Genomic DNA, 25,885 nt, shown 5'->3' on the forward strand with positions numbered 1-25,885 from the left:
GATTGTGCCAAACTTACTCTACAGATTCTGCCAAGTGAACACAACCCAAGTCTTACTCCTTCTCTGAAATCACCCCCAGCGAAACTCAATCTATCCTATCTGTTCCATGCTTCCAGATTTCATTACATATCAACAAACAAAACCATGCTTTATTCACTTACTAACTAGCAGGTTTTCCCAGCTACTGCTTGGAAGAGTCAATTTCTACGATTATTCAATAAAGAAATCACTGCTCCTACTCAGTCTGGAGCTATTAGTAGTTCCTTTTTGAGAGATGCAACAATTGCGTCAATACTCAATACCTTGATTTCCAAGCAGCTCCTGTTGTAATTCTGGAAGCCACTGTCTTCTCTGCCTATCTCATTTTTTTTTTCTTTAAAGATTATTTACTTATTTTAGTAACCTCTATACTGAACGTGGGGCTTGAACTCACAAGCTGGAGATCAAGAGTTGCAGGCTCCTTTGACTGAGCCAACCAGGTGCCCCTGAGCAACGCATCTTAAAACATATGGCATGTTTTGCACGTTTCCCAGATCAGTGGTCACAAGGGCATCTTCCTGCATATACCCCAATTTCAAAGACTCTGGAAGATAAGTGCTTGTTTGTATCCCCAGGGTCCCCTGGTCCCCACAGGCAAATACTATTTATATGATGACGTATACTATATACATTATACTATATACTATAGAATGTATACTATATACACGATAATACATGACAATACCATATACATGATAATGTCAACATTTTTTTTTTTTTTTAGATTTTATTTATTTATTTGACAGAGAGAGATCACAAGTAGAGAGAGAGGCAAGCAGAGAGAGAGAGAAGCAGGCTCCCTGCTGAGCAGAGAGCCCGATGCGGGCCTCGATCCCAGGACCCTGAGATCATGACCTGAGCCGAAGGCAGCGGCTTAACCCACTGAGCCACCCAGGCGCCCGATAATGTCAACATTTTTAGTCAGATTGTCCTAAATGGTTCCTCTAAATTAAAACTGGCCTGCTTAGGGTGCCTGGGTGGCTCAGTGGGTTAAGCCTCTGCCTTCGGCTCAGGTCATGATTCTGGGGTCTTGGGATCAAGACTTGCATTGGGCTCCCTGCTCAGCAGGAAGCCTGCTTCTCCCTCTCCCTCTCCTGATGCTTGTGTTCCCTCTCTCACTGTATCTCTCTCTGTCGTATAAATAAATAAAATCTTAACAAAAAAAATTGGTCGGTTTAGTAGGAAAAAAAGTAGTTTAGCTGGTCTAATAAAAAACTGTGGGAACAAAAATATCCTCAAAGTTACAAAGTGAAGAAAGAAAAGTGTTTTCAGAAAAGTGGCCAGAAGAAAACTGAGGACATGTTATTTACTTGTTTTGCAGATCACCAAAAGGAATACTGAGCTCTTAACACTAAGAAAATGGTAGAATGGATAGTATAGTTTCTCAGGCACTGGTCTAGATTAAATGGAACACTTACTCCACTATTTAATATCACTTTTATTGAATGTAAAGATATTTGCACACAGAAAATAAAATAACAGAGTATCTTTTTTTTTTTTTTTCTTCACAGTGGGAGAGAGTGGGAGAGGGGCAGAGAGAGAACTCTTTAGCAGCAACATCAGGCTTGATCCCACAACCCTGAGATCAAGACACTTAACTGAGTCATCCAGCTGATTATTTTATAAAACAAAAATATAAATTAAAATATAATAAGATAATGCTTATCATGCCATTTCTAAAAATCAATGTCATGTAAAATTTCAAAATTATATGTTCTACTGTAAACTTTGTGACAAGTGTTACATAAAACTCTTAAATGAAAATAAACCTGTTTTAAAAACATAGGCTAGGGCCACCTGGGTGGCTCAATCATTAAGTGTCTGCCTTCGGCTCAGATCATGATCCCGGGGTTCTGGGATCAAGCCCTGAATTGGGCTCCCTGGTTGGTGGGAAGCCTGCTTCTCTCTCTCCTACTCCCCCTACTTGTGTTCCTTCTCTCGCTATGTCTGTCAAATAAATAAATAAAATCTTTGAAAAAAAAAAAAAGACCCCAAAACTGTAGACTAATATGCCCTATAAAAAGAATAGATTTTATATTTTAACATCAGATTTTTTTTTTAAGATTTTATTTAATTATTTGACAGAGAGAGAGAGATCACAAGTAGGCAGAGAGGCAGGCAGAAAGCGGGAAGCAGGCTCCCTGCTGAGCAGAGAGCCTGATACGGGGCTCAATCCCAGGACCCTGAGATCATGATCTGAGCCAAAGGCAGAGACCCCAACCCACTGAGCCACCCTAGGCACCCTTAAAGCGATTTCTAAAAAACCAATGGGAAGAAACTTTGAATGGTTTCCTTTTCGTTATAACAGCAACGTGAACTCCATTTGCTCTTCTGCTACACTTAATCTCTCAAGGAGCTCATGTATTAATAATTGTAAATAAAACCACTACAGACTATTCCTTATCTACACTTTTAGACCACAAGTGTTCTGAGAGTATCAGATCTAGCTCAAATTCAACAGACACAAAACTGGAGTCATCCTGGGGCACCTGGGTGGCTCAGGCAACCAACTCTTGATTTCAGCTCGGGTCATTATCCAGGGTCGTGGGACTGAGCCCCACATCTGGCTCTGTGCTGTTCGGAGTCTGCTTGTCTCTCTCCCTCCGCTCCTCCCCACACGCTCTCTTTTCCTTTATAAATAAATAAAACCCTTTTTTCCTTTTTTTTAGACGATTTTTTATTAAAGAGAGAGAGAGAGAATGAGCAAGGAAGAGGGGCACAGGGAGAAGCGGGCTCCCTACTGAGCTGAAAGTCTGACATGGAACTCGATCCCAGGACCCTGGAATCAGGGCCTGAGCCAAAGGCAGATGCTTTGTTGACTGAGTCCCGAGGTACACAATAAATAAAACATTAAAACAAAACAACAACCCAAAAAACTGGAGTCACCTTTTCCCAAGACAAGATTTTTTTGGTACTAATCTTCTGTCATCAAGGATAATTTAGAGACTATCATAATTCCTTCCTCTGTATCAAGTTATTGACTCAAGTCTCCTTTTCCTTTATGATGTCCGGGCTCACTTGTTCATGTTTGGGTTTGATGGGCGTTAGCACAAATGATGTGCTAACACTGCAATGTCTGCCCTCAGCTATGGCCACACACGGCTGAGTGGCTTAATTTCCTTCCCTCATCCAATCCGCCTATGGACAACTTAATTCCTGGAAGCCCAAACTCTTATATGCTCACATTTCTATTACTGCCCAATATCAACTTTGCAATATTGTGGCCATTTGTCATCAGGATTCAATAGTAACATTTTTTTTTAAAGGATTTTATTTATTTATTTGACAGAGATCACAAGTAGGCAGAGAGGCAGGCAGAGAGAGAGGAGGAAGCAGGCTCCCCGCTGAGCAGAGAGCCCGATGTGGGGCTTGATCCCAGGACCCTGGGATCATGACCTGAGCTGAAGGCAGAGTCTTAGCCCATTGAGTCACAGGCACCCCAGCTCCCTCTGCTTCTTAAAGAGAGAGGCAAACGCATGGCTGTAATAATTGGAGGACATCTCTGCATCGTGCAGGCAACAGTCTCTAGGAATCTGTATACTCCAACGACACTTTGCATAAACATCAGTACACAGCTGTTTGCTGCATACAACTGCACTAGTTGCATAAAACTCCTGACAAGATGGCAACAGAACACGGTGACAGGGCTCACACCTGGCTAAACCCCTGAAAAGCTTTTCTAGCTAATAACGTGGGTTTTCAGAACTTGCTTTTGGTAGGTGAGAGAAGGGCAGAGGGAGCGGGAGAGAGTGAATCCCAGGGAGGCTTTATGTCTAACAGATCTGGACACCCAGCTTGATCTGACCATCAGAGATCATGACCTGAGCCAGGATCGAGTTGGATGTTTAACCAGCTGAGCTGCCGAGGTGCCCCAAGAACTTTCTATGTTCACATTTTAAGTATCTAACTTCAATCTTTGGAAAATTCATGAAGTTGCATGGTTCCTATCACTAGAAGTATTTAAACAGAGGCTGAATAAACATTTACAGTGGCTTCATAAACAGGATTCAAGCAGCAGCTGAAGAGGATGGGGGATAGCATGATCATATAACAGGTACAGCCTCTTCTGATTATGGCAATGGTATGATGTGATTATGACCTTTTCTCCTTTATGCTACCTTAATCATGTGACACCAGGACAATGCAGGTGGTGATGAGGGAAATAAGCCATTGAGGAATCCTTCCTAAATCTCTACCACACTCTCCCTTCTCCAATTGATGTAAACAGTCATTCTTTAACTAAAATGACTGTAGTTTGTAAATGCTTATTTAATTTTCCCATCCACTATAGGGCCTTTAAGAAACCATTTCTTGCTTCAGAAGCAAAAAAGGAATTTTAATTTTGATTAAATATTTACTAGTAAATCCATAATGAAGAGAAAATAATTCAGAAGATGTGTATTTCCTACAATATGTAAAAACAGGAAAAATATTTTGTAAAATATCATATTTTAGCATGTGTAGATATGTCTATTTTTCTCTTCTAATCATAAAACTCACCTTAGCTCAGCATAGTACCGTTTGGTGGGTCTAGAAAAACCATAATGTCGTTTTTGAAACATTCAATGTAAAGTTCAGAGAAGCAAACAGTACTTTTAAGAATAATTAAAAAAAAAAAGATGCAACCACAAACAAAATAAAAAAAACCCTATGACTGCACAGTGAAATATTTTAAGAATTTCTAAGCTTTCTCATTCCTCTTTCTTCAGGGAGGTACACAAATGAATCAAGACACATTACTGGCCTGGATATAGTATTGGGGAAGTAATTTTTTTATTACTTATATAAAACAGCATGGACGGGCACCTGGGTGACTCAGTTAATTAAGCCTCCAACTCTTGGTTTCAGCACATGCCATGGTCTTGGGGTTGTGAGATCCAGCCCTGAGTCCGGCTTCGAGCTCAGTGCAGAGTCTGCTTGTCCCTCTCCCTCTGCTTCTCCCTACGTGCTTGCTCTCTCTCTCTCAAATTTAAAAAAGAATTTTTTTTTTTTAAAGAAAGATTTATAATACAGCATGGAGATGGCTCAGTTGGTAGAGCATGCAATTTTTTGATGAAGACTTTATTTATTTTAGAGTTAGAGAGCACAAGCAGTGGGGAGAGGCACAAGCAGACTCTGTGCTGAGAGCAGAGCCCAAAGCCGGGCTCCATCCCACCACTCCAAGACCACAACCCAAGCCAAGATTAAGAGTCAGACACTCAACCAACTGAGCTCCCCAGGTGCCCCCACAGCATGCAACTCTTGATCGCGCCCTATGTAGGGCTGGAGCTTACTTAAAAATATATACAGCATGAAATATTTATAATACTACCAAAATATGTCACTCCAACTGATAGGCAAATTGACCTTATATGAGGAAACCTGCTGTTTCACCTCTCAACGTTTCATCTGCCATAAACTGGACCAGAGGCATCAATGAAGTGAAATTACTGATTAAAAAATAACAATCATACACTGTAGCGGTTGACAGGATTTAGAAGTCAAAATTGACCCAAGTCTGAATCCTGGCTATCCTACTTATTGCTGTATGGCTTTAAGCTACTCAATTTTAACCTTCTAGGCCTTCGATTCCGTATCTCCAAAATATAATAGTTACCTCCAAGGGTTGTAAAGATGAAACACAAGCAAAGCACTTGGTACAACACCCGGCACAAAAATCACCGCTCAGTAAGTGCTGGTTGGCTATTTTTGCTCTTATTTCTGCAAAACTGGGCAGAGAACCTCTCTAAAGTAGTGCCCACGCCCATCTCACAGAGCAGCAAAGGGTTTGGTCACATGCAACCAACACTCTGAGCTTTCGCACCTTTTAGTTTCTTGCACAGGGCACCTCAATCATCTGGACCTGCGCCGTCCAAAAACAAGGGCCACTAGTCCACAGGTGGCTAAGGAACCTGTGAACTCTGTGTAGTTAGAACTGAGGCCTTTTGTCAAGGTAAAACACACATTCGATTTCGAAGACGCTAAGGAAAAAAAAAAAAAAGGAATTGGGGCGCCTGGCTGGCTCATGCCGTCTAAAGCAGGCTGCTCTTGATCTCGGGGTTGTGTGTTCAAGTTCCTCGTTGGACGTAGAGCTTACTTAAAAAAAAAAATCAATAAATACAAGAATTTATAATATTTCAATTTTAAGGTATCTGATGATGGGTTGAAATGATAAATATTGGATGTACTGGCTTAAACGAAAGTGCCTCGCATTACACCTGCATTGAGCAGAGCTGATGCAGACAGAACACCCGGTTACTCAGAACGAGGACGAGCCGCTCCGGGGAGCTGGTGAGAAATGCAGAGTCTCGGGCCCCGCCCAGACCTACCAATTCAGCATCTGCACTTCAACATGATTCTGAGCCGTTATCTCCGGAGTTTTTCGCTGTTTCTCTTAAGTGGGCAAACTCGACTGTATAATCACGTAAACGGGAATACCCTTGCTTTGTGTATGGTTCACCGATAAAGGAAAGCGAAGGAGGAAAAAGCGGTGGCAGAGGAGTACGAGAAAAAGAAAAAGAAACTCAAATTCTAGCACAAAAAGAAAGCTGGGGGTGGGGGTGGGGGTAGGAATCCAACCTGGGAGTTCAGTGGAAGGGAGCTTCGATTTTTGCTTCTATAAATGCAGAGGGAGATGCAAACTGAGATAAAACCTACCATCCAAACCTGCAAGGATCAGGAAATCGTCAGTCAGGTCTTTCCCGCCCCTCAGCGGCCTCAGCTAAGCCAGGCCTGGGCCCGACGCGGTCTGGCGCTGGGGTGCAACGCCAACCACCAAGCACCCCAGGGCTGCACGGTTCCGCGAGGCGTCCAAAGCCCAAAGCCCCGCTTCCCAAGACACAGAACCCGGGTCCGGGGGCTCACCTGCCTCTGAGCTGCCCCAACGGCCTGCGTCTTCGCCACCGCCACCTTGGAGTCCTTTTGCAGAGGGCCCGCCCCCGCTTGCCCAGGCGCTGCTCCCATTGGCCAGGTAGCTCGTCACTCCTGGACCGGAGGCTGTGGAGAACGCCATAGCAACCGAACTCGGAACTACATCTCCCGGAATGCTCCGCCAGGTGGAGAAGGGTGGAGCCAGGGGCTACCAGTAAATGGGCGAAATTGTAGTCTCCCGGATAGATTCCGTTTTATGTAAATTTCTGTTAAGACCACACCCTTCCTCGTTCCGACCGTTTGCCCTACCGCCTAGTCTGGACTGTGACCGCCTCTTTTTCGCCTCTACCTTGTTCTTTCCTTTAAGACCTTTCGTGACTAATTTAGTTGAGTGCCTCCTAACCAGTGCCTCGCACGACAACGGGCAGATGGACCAAAATCGTGAAACAAAATCTCCATAAGCCCCGTCAGGGAAATCCCAGACCAGAAGCTTTTGGTTACGCCTTCTGGGAAGGGGGCGGGGAGACAAGGCCGTCCTCCCCGCCCACACCCTTTGCGCTTACTGGTTGGCTACTTTGGCTGTCACTCCGTCCTCTTCCATCTTTTTTAATTGCCCCCTCCCTCTCTCCTGCGGTGGGCGGGCGTAGCGGTAGGGGGCGGTGAGGAGGTGCGGGCCTCTTCTCCCGATTGGCCGACTGTTCGTTCCCACCCATCTGTGGGCGGAGATGGAGGGGTGGAGGAGGGCGGGAGAGGCTGCGGAGGGAGATGAGGAGATAGGTGGGAGCGAGGGAGCGAGGGAGGGAGCGAAGGAGGTAGAGAAGAGCGGAGGAGAGGGGAGGGAGCGCAGCTTGGTTGCTCCGTAGTACGGCGGCTCGCGAGGGAGAATCCCGAGCGGGCTCCGGGACGCACGGGCCGGCGGGCGGGGATGGTGTGCGGGGCTGCGGCTCCTGCGTCCCTCCCCGCGGCGAGTGAGCTGCACTGATTTGTCCCTGGGGCTGCCGCGCGGACCCGCCTGGAGATGAGGTGAGGAGCGGGCTGGACGGCGGCGGCGGCCTGGACGGGGAAGCGGCGGGGGCGGGGGTCGGCGCGGGGGTCGGCGCGATGGCCGCCCGGGGCGCCCGTCCCTCGGGCCGGCGCGAGTCCCGCGGGCCGCCCTTCAGCCTTTGCCGCGCGCCCCGGAGGCGCGGCCCCCGCGGCCCCTGCGCCTCGTCCTTCCCCATCCTCCCGGGGGTGGCGGCGGGGCGGCCCGCTGGCCGGCGCGGGGAGGCCGGGACGCCGCGGCGGGCCGAGGGGGTGGCGGCCGTGGACGGGCTTCGGGCTGAATGGGCGTCCGCAGCCCCGGCCGGCCGAGCGCGGTCGCCTCCCTCCCCAGGGGGCGTGGGGGCGGTCGGCCCTTCCAGGGCTGACCTCGCTGCCCTCGGCCGCCTGAGCGTGGCGGGCTGGCCAAGCCTCGCCTCCCCGCCAGCCTCTCGGGGACCCGGAGCTCGCGGGGAGCGGCATCGCGCCGCCCGCCTCTCCCTCGGGCCTCGAGTCCCCGGCTCTTCTCTTTCTCTCTGTCGCGTGCCTGCAAAATCGCTGTCAGTGAAGGGCAGCCAATGCCGCTCGGCCCTGAGTCGTCCGGCCGGGGCGGACTCTGATGGCATTTAGCAGAAAGCGGCTCTGCTTTCGGTGGGAGCGCGTCCCCGGGGTCCGCCGCGGCTCCTTCCCTTTACGCACGGACGCGGTCTTGCGGTGTGGACCCAGGGCACAATTGCGGGCTCTGCTTGCTGGACGAGGAAATGGCAATAATCAGAATCCCCAGGAAAAGGAAACCGACGAGGAATGGGTCGCACCTTCCTTTACTTCTGTTGGCCGTGGGATCAGAAAACAACTTCGCAGATAACATTTCCTGTGGGCATCTTTTGTTGTGATTCAGACTAAAGAAGGCTTTGCTTTTGAAGAAATAAATTGGCGTCTTTTTTCTGTTGAGTGGGAGGCTATGGAGATTTTTGGTAGCCTCTTAATATGAAAGTTTCCTTTAGAACTTTGCCATCATCAGTGCTATTCTGAAGGCAGCACCAGCCTGAAATTTTAAATATATGCGCACTCCGGACAGATGCGTTTCTTTGTGCTTATCTCCTGGCGTCCTACTCTTGCTGTTTCTGGCATCAAACGTACAAATAATAAAAGCAAGTACAGTAAAAAGAACAGATTAAAAAAAACGAATACCATACAAACAGATCCATCGGGAACAGCCTCCATTCCGTTAACGAGAGGCAATGTTACTAATCCCTTTGAACGGATGATCAGAGATCTCATGGATTAGGTAGTGGACAGGATCTGAGGTTAGGAACTAAGAGCCAGGACCCAGCAGACCAGATGACTTGTGAAGTGCTACTCTTAACCTCTAAAATGGGAGGAATGTATTTGTCTGGGTACCTTTATTTTTAGATGATTTAAGGTGCAGAAACTTAAAACCCTCCCCCAAGGTTAGGATTTTTCTCTCTCTCAGAACAAAATGCTGTGTTTTTCTTTAAAATTATCTAGTTTACGTGACAGTTATGTTGTACTGATGGGTGTTTGCTTATTATAACTAAAAATGCACATATTTGTAATATGGAAGGGAATTTTTTTTTCAGTAGGAGGTTGGTAAAGAACCCAGGATCTTTTAAGTAATCTAAATTGCAAATGAGGGACACGTTAAAACTATTTAAAACTAACTGAAGTAGTTCCACTAAGGAACATTTCTGATAGTTTTTTTTTTTTTAATGGCATTTCTTTATCTAAGAATGTATCTGTTGAAATTGCTGAGGCCCCGTCGCACCTTCACAATACTCTATTATTATTATTCTGCCTGAGTAGGAGAGGAAATGAACAAATTTTTGATGTACTTTGGAACCCTGTGGATTGTTCAGATACTAAGCATTGTGAAATAGGGCATAAAATGAGTGGTAGCAAGTTAGTTCCGTGAAATGTTTGTCCCGCTTAGCATTTTTTTTTTTTTTTGCAGTTGACTAGAAATTTCCTTTTTCTTAATGTTTATTTCTTCTGTTGGTAGGACTTAAGTTCATCTTTTCATCAAATGCCTAGATGGAAGCAAATTCAAATCTCCCATTAGACATTAAGAAGGAGGTGCTGGTAAATGGCTCCATTCTTACTCATCTTTTTAATTTGCTGGATTTGTGAATTATACAGAACTAATTACATGAGGGTTGGGTTTATGTTACTCAGTTCAAGTTCCACTGCCCTAGAGCTATTCTCTTCTGAATGATCGTTTTTCTTCTGAAGGGCTCCACTTACTGGTGGGTTTCTCAAAGTCTGGACCTCAGATCACTTAGATCAGCATGAAGTGAAATTCTTGTTAAAAATAGAGGGTTTTTTGGTCATTCCTAACCTCAGAATCAGACTCCTGGAGGTGGGGCCCTGGAATAGTTGTGTTTTGTTTTTTTTTTTTTTAAAGATTTGATTTATTTACTAGAGAGAGTGAGAGAGAGCATGAGATGGATGGGAAAAGGTCAGAGGGAGAAGCAGACTCCTTGCAGAGCTGGGAGCCCGATGCGGGACTCAACCCCAGGACTCCCAGACCAGGACCTCAGCCAAAAGCAGTTGCTTAACCAGCTGAGCCACCCAGGCACCCTGGAACCGTTTTTTTTTTTTTTTTTTTAAGATTTTATTTATTTATTTGACAGAGAGAGGTCACAAGTAGGCAGAGAGGCAGGCAGAGAGAGAGAGAGGAGGAAGCAGGCTCCCTGCTGAGCAGAGAGCCCGATGCGGGACTCGATCCCAGGACCCTGAGATCATGACCTGAGCCGAAGGCAGCGGCTTAACCCACTGAGCCACCCAGGCGCCCGAACCGGTTTTTTTATTTTATTTTTTTTATTTTATTTATTTTTTTTAAAGAATTTATTTATTTATTTGAGAGAGAGACAGTGAGAGAGAGCATGAGAGGCGAGAACGTCAGAGAGAGAAACAGACTCCCCATGGAGTTGGGAGCCCGATGCGGGACTCGATCCCGGGACTCCGGGACCGTGACCTGAGCCGAAGGCAGTTGCTTAACCAACTGAGCCACCCAGGTGCCCCCGAACCGGTTTTTTTAAAACAACTTCTCCAGGTTCTCCTGAATTAGTAAAGTTGGCGAACAGTTGATGCTCTGCTTCCCTCTTGCTAAGCATCTCCTAAGATCATCTCCTGAAGTGGATGGCAGATATTTTAAATAACAGACTAAGTTTTATACCTTAGGCTGCTAATAAAAAACGGACTACAACCTTCAGGTACATAATGCGCATACAATAAAGGTTTCAGAAGAGTAGGGATTTTGAGTCATCATTCTATCTGCAGTGCTAGAAGAGTGCCTGGAGGAACTCCATTAATATTTATGAGTGAATAACATGGCAATGAGGCCACATTTTAAAACCATTTCTTGTAAAATTAATCTTATTACTTAGTCAGTAATTTTATAAATTAGGAGCTGCATACACTATGCCCAATCATTTCTGTAAGTTTGGTTGGCTCTGAAAAGAGAGAACCTTTCCCAAGCATAGCTTGCTCAAGGCAATTAAGCTGGAGAGAAGGCTCCTATCAAAATACTGCTTAGAGGGGCGCCTGGGTGGCTCAGTGGATTAAGCCGCTGCCTTCGGCTCAGGTCATGATCCCAGGGTCCTGGGATGGAGCCCCACATCGGGCTCTCTGCTCAGCCGGGAGCCTGCTTCCTTCTCTCTCTCTCTCTGCCTGCCTCTCTGCCTGCTTGTGACCTCTCTCTGTCAAATAAATAAATAAATCTTAAAAAAAAAAAAAAAAAGTACATGCATCTTTAAAAAAAAAATACTGCTTAGAGACTCAAAATGTAAATTTAAGTCACAGTGTAATGGTAAATTACTGTGTTATCGCTATTTTCAAAATACCATTTTTTAAGCTATGGTAAGCCCAAATAATGCTGTAAAAATTGGTTTACAAAAAATGTGGAAAATTGTCATGTTTTCCAATTTCATTTTTCCTCCTAATAAAATATGGCCTTCATTCCTTTCTTTCAGAATCCAGTGAAGGGCCCCATAAATAACAGTTTCTGTTACATAGTTGAGGGTGCTGAACAGTTGGGAGTAAAATTTCTAGAGGATACTGGGTTTGACCCCATAGTCTGTGACTGATCTAGTCTAACATTTCAGGGTCTCAGTCTTTTCAGCTGAATGGGAATAATACTAAGTAGGTTAAGTTTAAATACTTCAGAGTGCTTACATAAGTTCTTGAGATATGTTCATTTAATAAGTGGTAATTCGGATGATAAGGAATTGAGTTATATAAAAATACATAAAATTCCAAAACTAACCCATTTAATTCTTGTACTGCTGCACTTGATGGTAGAAATCCATCACTTGAAGTCTCTTGCTAATGTCTTGATACTTTTTTTTTTTTTTAGATTTTATTTATTTATTTGACAGAGAGATCACAGGGAGGGAGGCAGGGAGGCAGGCAGGGAGGCAGGCAGAGAGGCAGGCAGAGAGGCAGGCAGAGAGAGGAGGAAGCAGGCTCCCTGCTGAGCAGAGAGCCTGATGCGGGGCTCCATCGCAGGATGCTGGGATCATGACCGGAGCCGAAGGCAGAGGCCTTAACCCACTGAGCCACCCAGGCACCCTAATGTCTTGATACTTAATATGTCTAACTTTTAATTGGATAACTATTGAAAGTATCTAATAGTAAGGACACAGGGATGCATGGGTGGCTCAGTCCATTGGGTGTCTGCCTTTGGCTCAGGTCATGATCCCAGGGTCTTGGTCGTGGGGAGCCTGCTTCTCCCTCTGCCTGTCACTTCTTCTGCTTGTGCGCTTTCTCTCTGACAAATGAACAAATAAAATCTGAAGAAAAAAAAGAAAAGAAAAAACAGACTTAAGGGTTGCTGGAGTGGAGGGGGGTGGGAGGCATTGGCGTGGCTGGATGATGGACATCGGGGAGGGTATGTGCTGTGGTGAGTGCTGTGAATTGTGTAAGACTAATGATTCACAGACCTGTACCCCTAAAACAAATAATACATTATATGTTAATAAAAAATTTAAAGTATCTAATAGACCATCAAGTATTATGTAAACATGAGGTTTTTTCCTAAATAAAAATAATCTTGTCATTACTTTTAGCTTAATTATGTATTTCAGAACCAAACTGTTTATCAGTTCATATCCGTTGTATTTTAAAGAATTGGATTTGGGGGCTTCTGGGTGGCTCAGTCAGTTAAGCGTCTGCCTTGGGTCAGGTCATGATCTCAGGGTCCTGGGATCCAGTCCCATCTGGGGTTCCCTGCACAGTGGGGAGCCTGCTTCTCCTTCTCCTGCCTTCTTGTGTTCTCTCCCACTATCTCTGTCTCTCTCTCAAATAAATAAGATATTAAAAAAACAAAGAAAGAATTGCATCTTCATGGTGGAAAAGTTGAGATACAGAAAAGTAAAAAACTATACAATTCTCATAAATCCACTACCTCAGTACATACCTGTCCAAACTTCTCTCTCTTTTTTTTTTTCTGTGCATGTGGCTTTTTATTCACCATTTTTGGTAACAAGTATGAGCTCTGCTATACATGATCATTTTGTAACTTTTTGGTTTTGGCCTCACATGTTACAATGAATCCATATCTATATTGTCAGTTACAATAGTTTAATAAATGAATAAGATTCCATTTTATATGTGTATGATAATTTAACCATTAATTTTTGTCAGACATTAGTTTGTTTCCTTTTCCCCCTCACTGTTACAACTCTGCAGTAACTGTTCTCCTATATACACCTCCGTGTATGCTTGTGAAATGATTTTTCTGTAGGATGAGTTTCTAGAAGTGGATTTGCAGGATCAAGGTACAGTACATGATACGTTTGAGATTTGTGATACATACTGCCATTTAGATGGGTTGTAGCAGTTCATATCCCTATGGTCCTGGTTGAGAGTTCTGTTTAATGACTTAACCAGTGGCAAACTAGTGAATTACTATTATTCTTAGGAAGAAGAAAGGAATGGGAATGTGATGCGTTCAGGAATGTGATCTGGAAACTCAGAAAATTCGTATACCAGTAATAGTGATAGCTAACATTTAGCGAGTCCCTTTACATCATTTGATTTTTTTTTTTTTTTAAATTTATTTGACAGAGAGAGAGGCAGTGAGAGAGGGAATGCAAGCATGGGGAGTGGGAGAGGGAGAAGCAGGCTTCCCGGGCGCCTGATGCTGGCTTGATTCCAGGATTCTGGGATCGTGACCTGAGCCAAAGGCAGACGCTTAACTGACTGAGCCACCCAGGCGCCCCGAATTGTCCTTTTTTAGATGAATATGCTTTGGAAACTGAGGTACCAGCGGTGAAGGAACTTCCAAGAGCCAGCAAGTGGCTACCCTGTGTAACTTCAGAGGCCAAACTTTCAGCCACAACACTGGACCACCCATTCCCCGGACACAATTTATAGGCCTTAGGGTATTTTTACGTTTCTGATTTCAGTTTTGGCATAACCTAGAGGTTCCCTGATGTATGTTAATTTATAGATTTGAGTCCCTCTCATTGAGAAGTGAGTTGTGTAAGTTAGCTCACAAATAGGCCTTGTCTACTGTCTAACATTCATCTCTCGGAGCAGCTCGTTAGCCTTTCCAGTGAGGTGGTTTTCCTTCAGTGCCCCCGATGAAAAGCAGGGTTGGAGTCCCAGAGAAGACGAGTAGAATTTGACAAGACGGTTCACTTGTAATGTGTGATACGTGGCCTTGCCTTGGAAAGAACTCCATGTGGATGTATGATCAGGGAGACAGCTGGAAGTCTGCTCAGACATTCCCACACTGGCCAGTTTTGAGATTTGAAGCAGCTTGTGGAAGTTTGCTTCAGGAATGTGAAGCCCTCCCTGGAGAGAGATGTCACAGATCACTGGGCGATTGTGAGAAGAAGAAAAAAAACCACCTTCTATTAATAAATGTAATGGTAGAATATCATTAACATTTTGTTGCCCTCTAACAAGGTGAGTTTAAAGCAGGTTAATCTATTTGAATTCATCAGTGCTCTTTTGACCTGTTTCTAGTAGAATGAATAATCCGGCCGCTTATTTTACGAGCTTAGGGCCCAGAGAGAGCATGGGTGAAATTGTTTGGGCTTAAGCTCTCTGGCCCGAGTTTGCTTATGCTGAGGTCGGACTGCACAGCTCAGTTTGAAGCTAAAACCCATTCTCACGGTTGGCATAGTTTGGGGCTCCACAAAGGTTGTGGGGGAGTGGTACTCAGTATCGTTCATTCTTGGTTGAGTGGAAGAGCCAGGAGTTGAACTGAGGGGTGTGATGGAGAATTTTGGATTCAGCTGAACAGGACTGTGCAAATAACAAGGTCTAGCGGTTGGTCAGTAGTTGTTGTTTAACCTTGATGGTGAAAATTAAAGTCCTCTCCTTACTGCAAGAGAGCAGTGCTTTTGATCCTCTTGCTTGAATGGGCATTTTGCCTGGTTTCTCTGCCTTTGATGGTCTTTCTCATCCTTGTGTCTTGCCTGTAAGTCCGCCTGGTGACTGGTGGTGCGTGCCACAGACACCGCTCATGGAAATGAATGCCACCGAGTGGCTTTGGGTGCCATGCTTCGACCAGCCTCTGATTCCTTAACGATTTTATTTATTTGAGAGGGGTGGGGGAGGGCAGAGGGAGAGGAAGAGAGAATCCCAAGAAGACTCCAAGCTGAGCGGGGAGCCCCACGTGGGTCTCCATCTCAGGAACCCTGAGACCATGTCCTGAGCTAAACCAAAAGTGGGACGCTCAGTTGAGCCACCCAGGTGCCCCAAGGGGGACACTGATTCTTAAGATAAAAGCATTGGAATCAAGTTGCTGTGGGATGCACTTGTGTGCGTGCGTGTAGGGCTAATTACTTTTCTCTGAGGCCGATTTCCTGAGCAGTTACATTGTTCTAACAAGGGCAGTGTTTTGTATTATAAGCCGTTGTATAAACACACACACACCATTCCTGTACGTTATCTCTAATGAGAGTCTGTTCATTTGGGATTCAAGGTTTTATAAAAATCCATTTCTGCTGCAAACTTAAGATAATAGATTTTGAAAACAAGTTATCTTTCAGCGTCTGGAATTATTTAAATTCGACTGCTCCATTCTGGCAGAATTGAAATATTAACTTTTGATCGCTGACCTAAAAGCTAGTAGAGCTTTATAGCTAGTATGAGAGAAAGCTTGAAAAATTGACAAATCAGTGCCATTCCTGGTATGTACCGGGTTCCACTGAGTAAAGATCCCCCTCTTCTGTTTCTCATCTCTGCTTCGCTTACAATAAATAATTACTATTAAACAAAGTCAGTAAATGAAAATGAAATTATTATGGGTAGTATTGCTTATTTCCAGATATCTTCAACGCAGTCATTATGATTGCTTTAAAATTCTTTAAATAAGGGGCCCCTGGGTGACTCAGTCATTAAGCGCCTCCCTTCAGCTCAGGTCATTATCCCAGGGGCCCGAGATCAAGCCCCACATCAGGCTCCCTGTTCAGGGACAACCCTACTTCTCCGTTTCCCACTCCCCCGCTTATGTTCCCTCTCTCACGGACTGTCAAATAAATAAAAATAAAAATAAAAAAATAAATGCAATATCCCTGTTTAAAAAAAAATTCTTTAAATGATTACGGAAATTGAGGAGGTAGTGAAGGTGGTAGAGAGGTTACTAGAAGGTAAGCTTCAGGAGGGCAGGGAGTTCTGGCTGTGTCGCTCACTGCTTATCCCCAGGACCTAGAGCAGCGCCTGGTGCAGGGTGGGCACTGAGCGGTTGCTTGTTGGCCTGTTGAGTAAATTGGTATTTGAGGACCTGATTGTCACCTACTTCGGTGAGCACTGGAAAGACAGGTAAGGAATAAAGGAGACTGGCTGGTTGGAATTTTCTTCAGTCAGTGGAAGTAGGAAGCTAAAGTAATTTTTAAGCAGGGGAGTCCCGTGATTTGCTTTTGTTTAAAAAGATCACTCTGGATGTCATGGGAGTGGGAGAGCCTTGTAGGAGAGCAAGAGAGAAATGTTGAATTGCCTCTACTTTCTGTCATCTGCAGACATTGGCATTTCTACCTAGCCTGGTAGTTTTTCTTTAGCATGAAGATACTCTGTGAGGGGGAGGTTTCAGAGATGGGGTGAGATGTATGGTGACTGGTAGAAGCTGTTCGGAGTTTTCGTAAAACTGCTGTTAATAGTGGTCAAACCAAATCAAACAATGTAAAACAAAGATCAGGAATTATTTAACTTTTTAAGCATTAAGTTAATTGATTAACAGATTTCTGATAAAGATTGTCTGTTTATGTTTCTTGGTGAAAGAAACTTTGAATATAGGGGAATGAATCCTTAAAATGGGTGTTTTATGACCTGAGTATCTATAGAAGCTGTTCACTTTGAGGAAGATGTAATATGTAAAACGCTGCTATTGTCTGTCCAAGCTGGTGTTTTAATTAGTATCAAAGGGAGGGAAATACTGCCGTAATTGTAACCTTACATTATTTCCTTAGTTCAATTACTTTTAAACCACAGTCATTATCTGTTATCTTTAGTTGTTTCAGTTTCATTAGATGAAGTGAAATTGCAGTTGTGATTTGGTAATTTAAAAAATAACATGTTTTTTTTTTCTCACTCCAAAAGCAATAAGCACGTATATGTGTTTATTGAAGGAAACTTTTGAAAATACAGATAAGGGAAGAAGAAAGTGGACCTAGAATTTCACCATCCAGTGATAAAGACTGTTCATACACTGGGAAGGGTCAACCTGCTCAAATTTCTCAGCAGGTTGGGTGTGAGCTTCTCTGTCTGGGAGATAGGAGGATATGCTAGGGACCTGGGCACTGAAGATGGTCCATGGATGGCCCCTGGGAGGATTCCCGTTGGTGTTACTGTACCTTCTAGTTCTTAAGAGAAGCTGGAAATCTAGAAATACGAATTTAATATGAAATCTCCCAATTTTTATGTGGGCCACAATTTTTATAAATGCACTGGGTTTCAAACAGAGCATACCCAAGGGCTGAATTCAGTCTTCATTGGCTTGCCAGTTTATGTGATCTCAGTACATACAGTTGTATAGCCTGTGTTTTTCACTTAATATATTGGAATCCATTCCAAGCCTCAATAGCCTGCCGCTGCCCTCCAGTGTGTTCCCCTGGCGGTGTGTACCTATTTTGTGTTCCCTTACCACGACTGGGTAAAACCGTTTAAGAAAAATGTTTGTTTTATTTATTTTGACTTGAAATTTTTAAAAGATTTTATTTATTATTTGACAGAGAGAGACACAGTGAGAGAAGGAACACAAGCAGAGGGAGAGGGAGAAGCAGGCTTCCCACTGAGCAGGGAGCCCAATGTGGGGCTCAGTCCCAGGAACCCTGGGATCATGACCTGAGCAGAAGGCAGATGCTTAATGACTGAGCCACCCAGGTGCCCCTTAACTTGAATTTGAATGAGTTTGATCATTTATTGAATGCGCCTTGACCTTATACAAATTTCCTTGGTAACCAGCCACCTTGCTAGAAGTCTTAGTTCCAGGAGTCTTCTGGTCATTTATTCAGTGCTTCTCAAGCTTTTTAAAATATCCTATACAATTAGTAGCACATTAGTCCTGGTAATTAGCATAGCCATCATCCCTCAGACCTGAGGGCAGCAGAACCTTGAGCACACCTGTGACTCATTTGAAAGTACAGTAGTTGGGAAGTTCTGAGTTTGGTCATTTTTTTTTCCATGTAATAACCACCTTAAAAATTAAGGATTGCTGAAGTACACAGTTTAATTCTGGTAATCGTGATTTTATTGGGAAGGCCATTTTGCAGATGTGGACTCCACTTTTACCTCTTTTTTTTTCCTTTTTTTTTTTTTTTTTAACTTTTACCTCTTTTAAACCAGTTCAGATCTCGAGGTGGGGGAAAATGGGAAGGAAGAGATTTGGAATGTACTTAGAAATGTCCTAGAATTTCATGGTGTTATTTCCCTTGACATACATGTAACAATGTGGCCTCATGCAAAAAAATGATACTAGAGATATTCAGAGTGTACATATAGTATCGAGTGTGTCCAGGTAGGGGTGCATTTGAAGTCTGTTAGGTGTGTTCTGGTCAAGCCACTGAAACAAGACTCAGCTTTAATATCTAAATACCAAGAAATTGAATCAGAGCTTCATTTACCCAGGACTAGGCTTCCTCTCTTAGATTAGCCTTCTGCCTTATGGTGATGTCTAAAAAACTTAATGCTTAGTTTACATAGTCCATTACCCTAAGGATTGGGAGGAGGGAAAACAGAAAAGTGAAGGAAGAGAAGGAAAGGATAATAGTAGAAGGAAGACGAAATTCAGTGCTACGGTAATCCTTTATAACTATATTTGTCTGAACTTCTTTATTTGCAAACTGTCTTAAGAAAAAAAGGAGAATGTGTTGACTCACATACCTGTCAAGTCCAGGGGTTCCGATTGGCCTGGCTTGATCACGTGCCTGAACCCGTCCTCTCCGCGGGGGAGGGCGGCGCTCTCATTGGTTGTCCCAGGCCTTTTTGTACAAGTTGGCGAGATTGGTACCTAACCTGGAATTAACAGGAGGGAAAATGGTATCAGTTGGGAGAAGAGAGTGCCGAGCAAGCAGACACAAGCCCAACACACTCCTCATGAACGGTGGGCACGTGGAAGGGGGCTGCTGGTGACCCCTTCTCTTCTTTTAAATGATAGCCTTTAAGGGGCGCCTGGGTGGCTCAGTCGTTAAGCGACTGACTTCGGGTCGGGCCATGATCCCAGGGTCCTGGGATGAGCCCCGCATCGGGGTCTGTGCTCAGCGGGAGCCTGCTTCTCCCTCTCCCTCTGTCTGCTTGTGTTCCTTCTCTTGCCGTGTCTCACTCTGTCAAATAAAAAAAAAAAAAAAAAAAAGAAAAAGAAAAAAAAAGATAGCCTTTGATAAAAGCCCTTAATAAAATGATACAAAGTCATCAAAACAAGTATATATGAGCATGCTTTTCAATAAAGTTTGCTGCTTGAATTTAAATGGTCAATATATTGCCTACAGAATGTGTCGTTTCTCATTCATTTTAGAACGAAATATATTTTACTATTTTGTGATTTCTCTGAATAGAATGAAGTTTGGGAGACTCGTCTGGAATTTGGTTAGATCACATTAAATTTGGAACTGTGGCCATTATTGTCACCGGTTCGGCTGCTTCTATAATTGCAGATTCTCTCAGTGCCTAAGGTGTGTTCGTTAGCCCTCTGCCTTGGCTCATGCTTGGAGGCTTTTTAAACTTGTGCTCATCTGGAACTGCTGGATAAACATGTATCTACTGTGGAAAAGTTGGAGCTGGAAAGGGATATCCGTTATTCAGTCATCTGCTTTTTTTTTGTTTTAATTAGACTTCAGGAAAGATAGCAACTTGACCTTTTTCAGAAAGAGATGGGCCCCTTTTTGAGATTTGTTGTTGTAGTAAGAGACTGATTATAGTAGATGGCAAGAGCTTATGATATCTTGAAAAATATGTTGCATGTAGTTTTGAGATCCTGTGTTCTAATTCATTTCACACGTTCCGATTACAACAGTTCCATCCAGAAACTAGTTCTGGTCCTTCTTCCCTTTCTCTCAAGTTGTTCATTTCCTCCTGGTTTCATTTCCTTCTCTGTGCACCTGGGAACTCTGAGTGTGTCCCGTCAGCGATTCCCTTGTCCTGTTGTCCTTCTGTCATTTCTAGCCTGCGGACCCCATCGCTAGACCATCCCAACTGCGCCCTATTTCCTGTGTTTGTGCTGCCAGTGGTTGGCTGCAGAGAAGCGTGCAAACTTGTGGACTTCTTCCCCACTTAGCTGTGACCTGCTAAGGAGCCTTTCTCCGCTTTCTCTCCCTTCCTCCCCAGATTCGCCTCAGGCTTCCCCCGAGGCATCTGAACCTTCACTTTCCAGAGTAAATCTGCCTCCTGTTTGGGCCTGCTGCCCACTTCCCAAGTGGCGCTTGTAAATCCGTCTGACTCACACTTACTCTTTGCTTCTTGCGATAAGAGGGAGAAGGCAGAGGTGGGTGTCTCCTTCCCTTCCCCGGGTTCTAGGTGCTGTTCTTTTCTGTTTCCTCTGAGTCTTTGTGCCATTCTCGAGCGCGTGTTCCCTTCCTAGCTACGTCCTGCTTGACTGCTGGGTGCCAGGCGCTGAGGTAGGAGCAAGCAGGACAGTGGTGACAGCTCCCTGCCCTCAATCCATACCCAAAACCCAAACCAAAAAACCCCGCCCTGTGTAAATAAATGATTTCCAGCTGTTGTAAAGGCTATAAAAAAAGCGTTCAGGAGCACCTCATCCAGTCCAAAGTCCAGAGTAGATGTGACATGTACTTGGGGTCTGGGTTAGGGACAGATGTTAATCAGGGGAGGGAAAAAAAGTTGTTTCCCAGGCAGAGGAACCAGCATGGGAGCAGGGCCCACGCCCTGAAGGAGCGCTGTGGCCGCCAGGAGGAAAGTGGAGGAGGTGAGGCCAGGCTGGGCAGGCCTGAAGGGCGCGTACAGCGGGGTTTGCTGTCAGTCCAAGACCTCGCATCAGAATTAACCTGTTCTCTGCTTCCTCTGCCCCATCCTTCACGTGGGGCTCAGGGTCCTCTCCTGATGCTGTCAGACTCCAGCTACCTGTTGGCGTCTCGTGCCGTCCTGCGACAGCCGTGTTTCCCGGAAGAGTAGTTTCCCGTTGGCTGTCTTGTCTTCGTTCCCTTGACTCATCTTAGTGCGCTTCTGCCTCTGCCCCGCCATTGCTGAATCCTGTGCCCAAGTCTCCGCCATTCATTTCTTGACCATCCTCTGATTTTTGACACACCTCTTCCTCTTTTTTCTTTTTAAGGTTTTACTTATTTACATAATCTCCACACCCAACATGGGCTCCAGCTCACAACCCCAAGATCAAGAGTCACATGCTTTCCTGACAGAGCCTGCTGAGTGCCCCCCGACACATTTCTTCTTTAGAACTCTCTTCTACTTTGGTTTTCCCTGCCTTATGCTCTGTGTATTTTCCTCTACCTTTTATCTAGGACTTCTTGCTCTCCTTTGAGGGCTCCTTACCTTGCTGTATTTCTGACCCTAGAGCTGTTATTTCTACCCTCTTCCAGGACAGTCATCTCTAATCTTAGACTTCTGGCTACCACAAATAAATCCTGTTTTCTGTGTATACCTGGAGTTCTGTCTTTTTTTCTGAGTTCCAACGCTTTATGTACAGTAGTTATTTTTTGAGTACTTACTAAACATCAGTAACTATGTCAGGTACTCTGTAGTGTAATTAAAAGAAAAAGTGTAGTTGATTTTTGTGCCTGATTCCTGACACAGAGTTCTTTTTTTTTTTTTTTTAAAGATTTATTTATTTATTTATTTGACAGACAGAGATCACAAGTAGGCAGAGAAGCAGGCAGAGAGAGAGAGGAGGAAGCAGGTTCCTTGCTGAACAGAGAGCCCGATGCGGGGCTCGATCCCAGGACCCTGGGATCATGACCTGAGCCGAAGGCAGAGGCTTTAACCCACTGAGCCACCCATGCGCCCCACTGACACAGAGTTCTTGAAACCTCCGGAATGTCCTGAGTCCTGGGATGGAGCCCCGCATTGGGCTCTCTGCTCAGCAGGGAGCCTGCTTCTCCCTCTCTCTCTGCCTGCCTCTCTGCCTACCTGTGATCTCTATCAAATAAATAAATAAAATCTTAAAAGAAAAACTTTAAAAAAAATAAAATAAATGGGTCCCTTTAGACCTTACCTGAGTTTATGCTAATGACGTGGCTTTTAGCTCCTCCCACCCACCCAACAAGGAGGGGGGCGGCTGGAGTGTAAGTCTGGTCATGTGGGCAGTGATTTAATCAATTGTGGATATCTGATGAAACCCCTAAAATCCTAGGGTGAGGTTTGGACATCTTCTGGTTTGGTGAACATTTATTTTATTCACTCATTCATTTATTTATTTTAAAGATTTTATTTATCTGACAGAGAGAGAGAGACAGTGAGAGAGGGAACACAGGGAGAGTAGGAGAGGGAGAGAGAGCTGAGCAGGGAGCCCGATGTGGGGCTCGATCGCAGGACCCTGGGATCGTGACCTGAGCCGAAGGCAGACGCTTAACCGACCGAGCCACCCTAGCGCCCCCAGTTTGGTGAACATTTAGATGTGTGGATGGGGGTGATGAGGGAGCAGAGACAAGTTGAGGACAAAGCACAGGCTGACACCCCACAAACTGCCCCCCTCCCCAAGTGGGATGGATACCTGTGACACTTCTCAGGCCCTCCTGGCTTTCCTAAAACTAAGGGAAGGAAAAACAAATCGTTAGCTAATACAGGTCACAGTCCTGCAAGATAGGAGTCTCCCTCAGTTTACTAATGTCTTAGTGACTGACAAGAAAAAGCATTCTTATCAATAGCCCAACTTCCAGAAACCCAAAGTCTCAACTTCTTGGATCCCTTCCCTCCATAGTGGTGTGGGAAACAAAGGCAGAGGGAATGTAAATAAAATTCAGTTTCTTTATAACCTGCAGCCCATTGACTGATACTTGAGGCAGGCATAGTGTAACATTCCTCTTGGAAACTCCCAACCAGCTTAATGTTAATGCTTTGTTAGAGGGAGAAACAACCTTATCTTGACAATGGCAAGGCCTCCAATATCTTGAGAAAGCCCCTTTGGACACCTCCCCTTGTCCTTACCTCCCCCAACTCCTGAGTATATAATCCATCATGCCTCACAGCCCTGGTGCGGCAGCTCTTTCTGTCCACGGGTCCTGTCCCCAGACCTTAGTAAAATCACCTTTTGGCGCCAAAGACTTCTCAGAATTCTTTCTTGGCCATCGGCTCCGGACCCCAACCTTACCAGCATTTCAGAACGACACCAAGTGGGCACCAGAGTTCATAGAGGAAGAGCGGACACGGATGCCCACAGCTCTCCTCCTGCGTGCTCTACCTGTAAGTCTCCTGAATTCACTTGTTCCAGAATTGGAGCCTTTATAATTAAACTAATTACAAGAATAGTGCTTTCCCGAGCTTGGTGAGGAGTTCCAACGAGTTCTTGAACCTGGGAAGAGTGGTGGTTGTGGGAATCCCCACATTTATAGGCTGCCTGGTAGTTTTGGGGGCTACTCAAGGCTTCTGCCTGGTGTGTGAGGTGGAACTGAGCCCTTTGCTTGTGGGGTCTGTACTAACTCCAGGGAGATGTGTCAGAGTTGAATTGTAGGACACTCAGAGTCCGAGAGCTGTTGTTAGAACTGACTGTCACTCTGTAGAGTATCTAGATCTCTGTGGAGTAGAGTCAGTACCTCTCTCTAAGCCAGATATGTGTTGCAAGTCAGCCATGCAAGCAAGCAGCCTGGACGTTTTCTGATTCTGAAATTGGTTGCTAGATTCTGTCAATTCTCCTGACTCAGAAACATCCCCCCCACCCCACAAAGATATTTAATTAATTAATTAATTTATTTATTTATTTATTTAAGGGGGAGGGAGAGAGCCAGCGAGCACGAGCTGGGGGTCATGGTGCAGAGGGAGAAAGGATCACAAGGCTCCCCGCTGAGCAGGTTCAATCCCAGGACCCCTGGACTAGGACCTGAGCTGAAGACAGACGCCCAACCCACCGAGCCCCCTCTGAAACATCTTTTGAATGCACCTCTTTTCTTCTGTGTCTGTTGCTATTGTCTTAGCCCTGAATCTCCTTATTTTTCATGTCACCACTTCGCTCTTACTGCTTGGTCTAGGCCTGCTCCATTCCGTGTTACCCTCCCATCGTTGCCAGAGGAGTGTATGTGTACATCTGCTGCGTTGAAATAAAATCTTCCCCTGTGTGTGCATCTCTTGTGGTGGCAGGTTTCAAACTTTGGTATGAGGACCCTTGTATACTCTGGCAAGTTATCGAGGACCTCAAGGAGCTTTTCTTTGTGTGTGTGTGTGTGTGTGTGTGTGTGTTTTAATCCATCGCTATTTGCCTGGTTAGAAATTAAAACTGAGTCATTTACAAAGTATTTTATTAATTTATTGAAAATATCTGTAATAAACCCATTATGTGCCTACATGAATTTCACAAAACAAAAACATTTAGTGAGAAGAGTGCACCGTTTTACATTTTTTGCAAACCTCTTTGAATGTCTGGCTAATAGAAGACAGCTGGGTTCTCATATCTGTTCTACAGTCAGTTGGTTGCGAAATGTTTTGGTTGAAGTAGTTGAAAGAAATCTGGCCTCATACAGATATGTAGTTGGAAAAGCAAGGAGCCTTTTGATGGCATTTTCAGAAAATTGTGGTTATTCTTTGATACTGTACCAAAATTTGACATGGGTAGTTTCTTTAGGGTTGGTGCAGTGCAGAATCTGAAATTCCGTCAGTGAGCTTTTCATACTGCCTTATGGTAAAATCTGTTAGTTCATTTTGCAATTTGGATGATGTTTTTTACTCCTTCGTGATTTTGTAACATCATGGATTGGTCATTTGGAAAATATTAGTTCACTGAGTCATGTAGATCTTTAAAATGTTGATATGTTTCATTAAACAGTACCACAGCATACCATTTGTTAATATCAGCACCCATCTTGGGGCGCCTGGGTGGCTCAGTCGGTTAACCATCTATCTGCCTTTGGCTCAGGTCATAATCTCTAGGTCCTGGGATCAAGTCCCCGCCACTCCTTGATGGGGCTTCCTCCTCAGCAGGGAGTTACCTTCTCTCTCTCTCTCTTTTCTTTCTGCCTCTCCCCACCACTCGTTTTCTCTCTCTCAAATAAATAAATAAATAAATAAAATCTTAAAAAATATCAGCACCCATCTTATTAGAAAGTTCTTGGGCGCCTGGGTGGCTCAGTTGTTGGGTGTGTCTGCCTTCGGCTCTGGTCTCGATCCCAGGACCCCGCATCGGGCTCCCTGCTTAGCTGGGAGCCTACTTCTCCCTCTCCCACTCCTCCTGCTTGTGTTCCCTTTCCGGGCTGTATCTCTCTGTCAAATAAGTAAACTTTAAAAAAATGTTAAGAAAGAGACAAACCATGAGAGACTGTGGACTCTGAGAAACAAACTGAGGGTTTGGGAGGGGAGGGAGGGGAGGGGTTGGGTGAGCCCCGTGGTAGGTATGAAG

The 25,885-nt window shown here is 44.7% G+C and overlaps 3 protein-coding genes across 12 annotated transcripts in view; 1 reads left to right on the forward strand and 2 right to left on the reverse strand.

The window, feature by feature from the left end:
* CRYZL1 (crystallin zeta like 1) overlaps positions 1-7,136 on the reverse strand; it is a 41,110-nt gene extending 33,974 nt beyond the window's left edge. The window contains exon 1 of one of the 6 annotated variants that reach the window (XM_032354219.1): positions 6,883-7,136. In XM_032354219.1, coding sequence (XP_032210110.1) covers positions 6,883-7,030 — 148 coding nt within the window. In that variant the 5' untranslated portion in view covers positions 7,031-7,136. The remainder of the gene's footprint in view (positions 1-6,882) is intronic. The other 5 variants (XM_032354229.1, XM_032354196.1, XM_032354211.1 and 2 more) reach the window with 5 other exon arrangements.
* Positions 7,137-7,385: 249 nt separating this feature from the next.
* Positions 7,386-8,531, reverse strand: LOC116592469 (basic proline-rich protein-like). The gene has a single exon (XM_032345663.1). The coding sequence runs from the start codon at positions 8,529-8,531 to the stop codon at positions 7,386-7,388; it is 1,146 nt and encodes a 381-aa protein (XP_032201554.1).
* ITSN1 (intersectin 1) overlaps positions 7,808-25,885 on the forward strand; it is a 216,731-nt gene continuing 198,653 nt past the window's right edge. For all 5 annotated transcript variants that reach the window (XR_004288351.1, XM_032354042.1, XM_032354053.1 and 2 more), the window contains exon 1: positions 7,808-7,911. The gene's annotated coding sequence lies outside the window, so the exon portion shown is untranslated. The remainder of the gene's footprint in view (positions 7,912-25,885) is intronic.

Source organism: Mustela erminea, chromosome 1 (genome assembly GCF_009829155.1).
Source record: "Mustela erminea isolate mMusErm1 chromosome 1, mMusErm1.Pri, whole genome shotgun sequence".
NCBI lineage: Eukaryota > Metazoa > Chordata > Mammalia > Carnivora > Mustelidae > Mustela > Mustela erminea.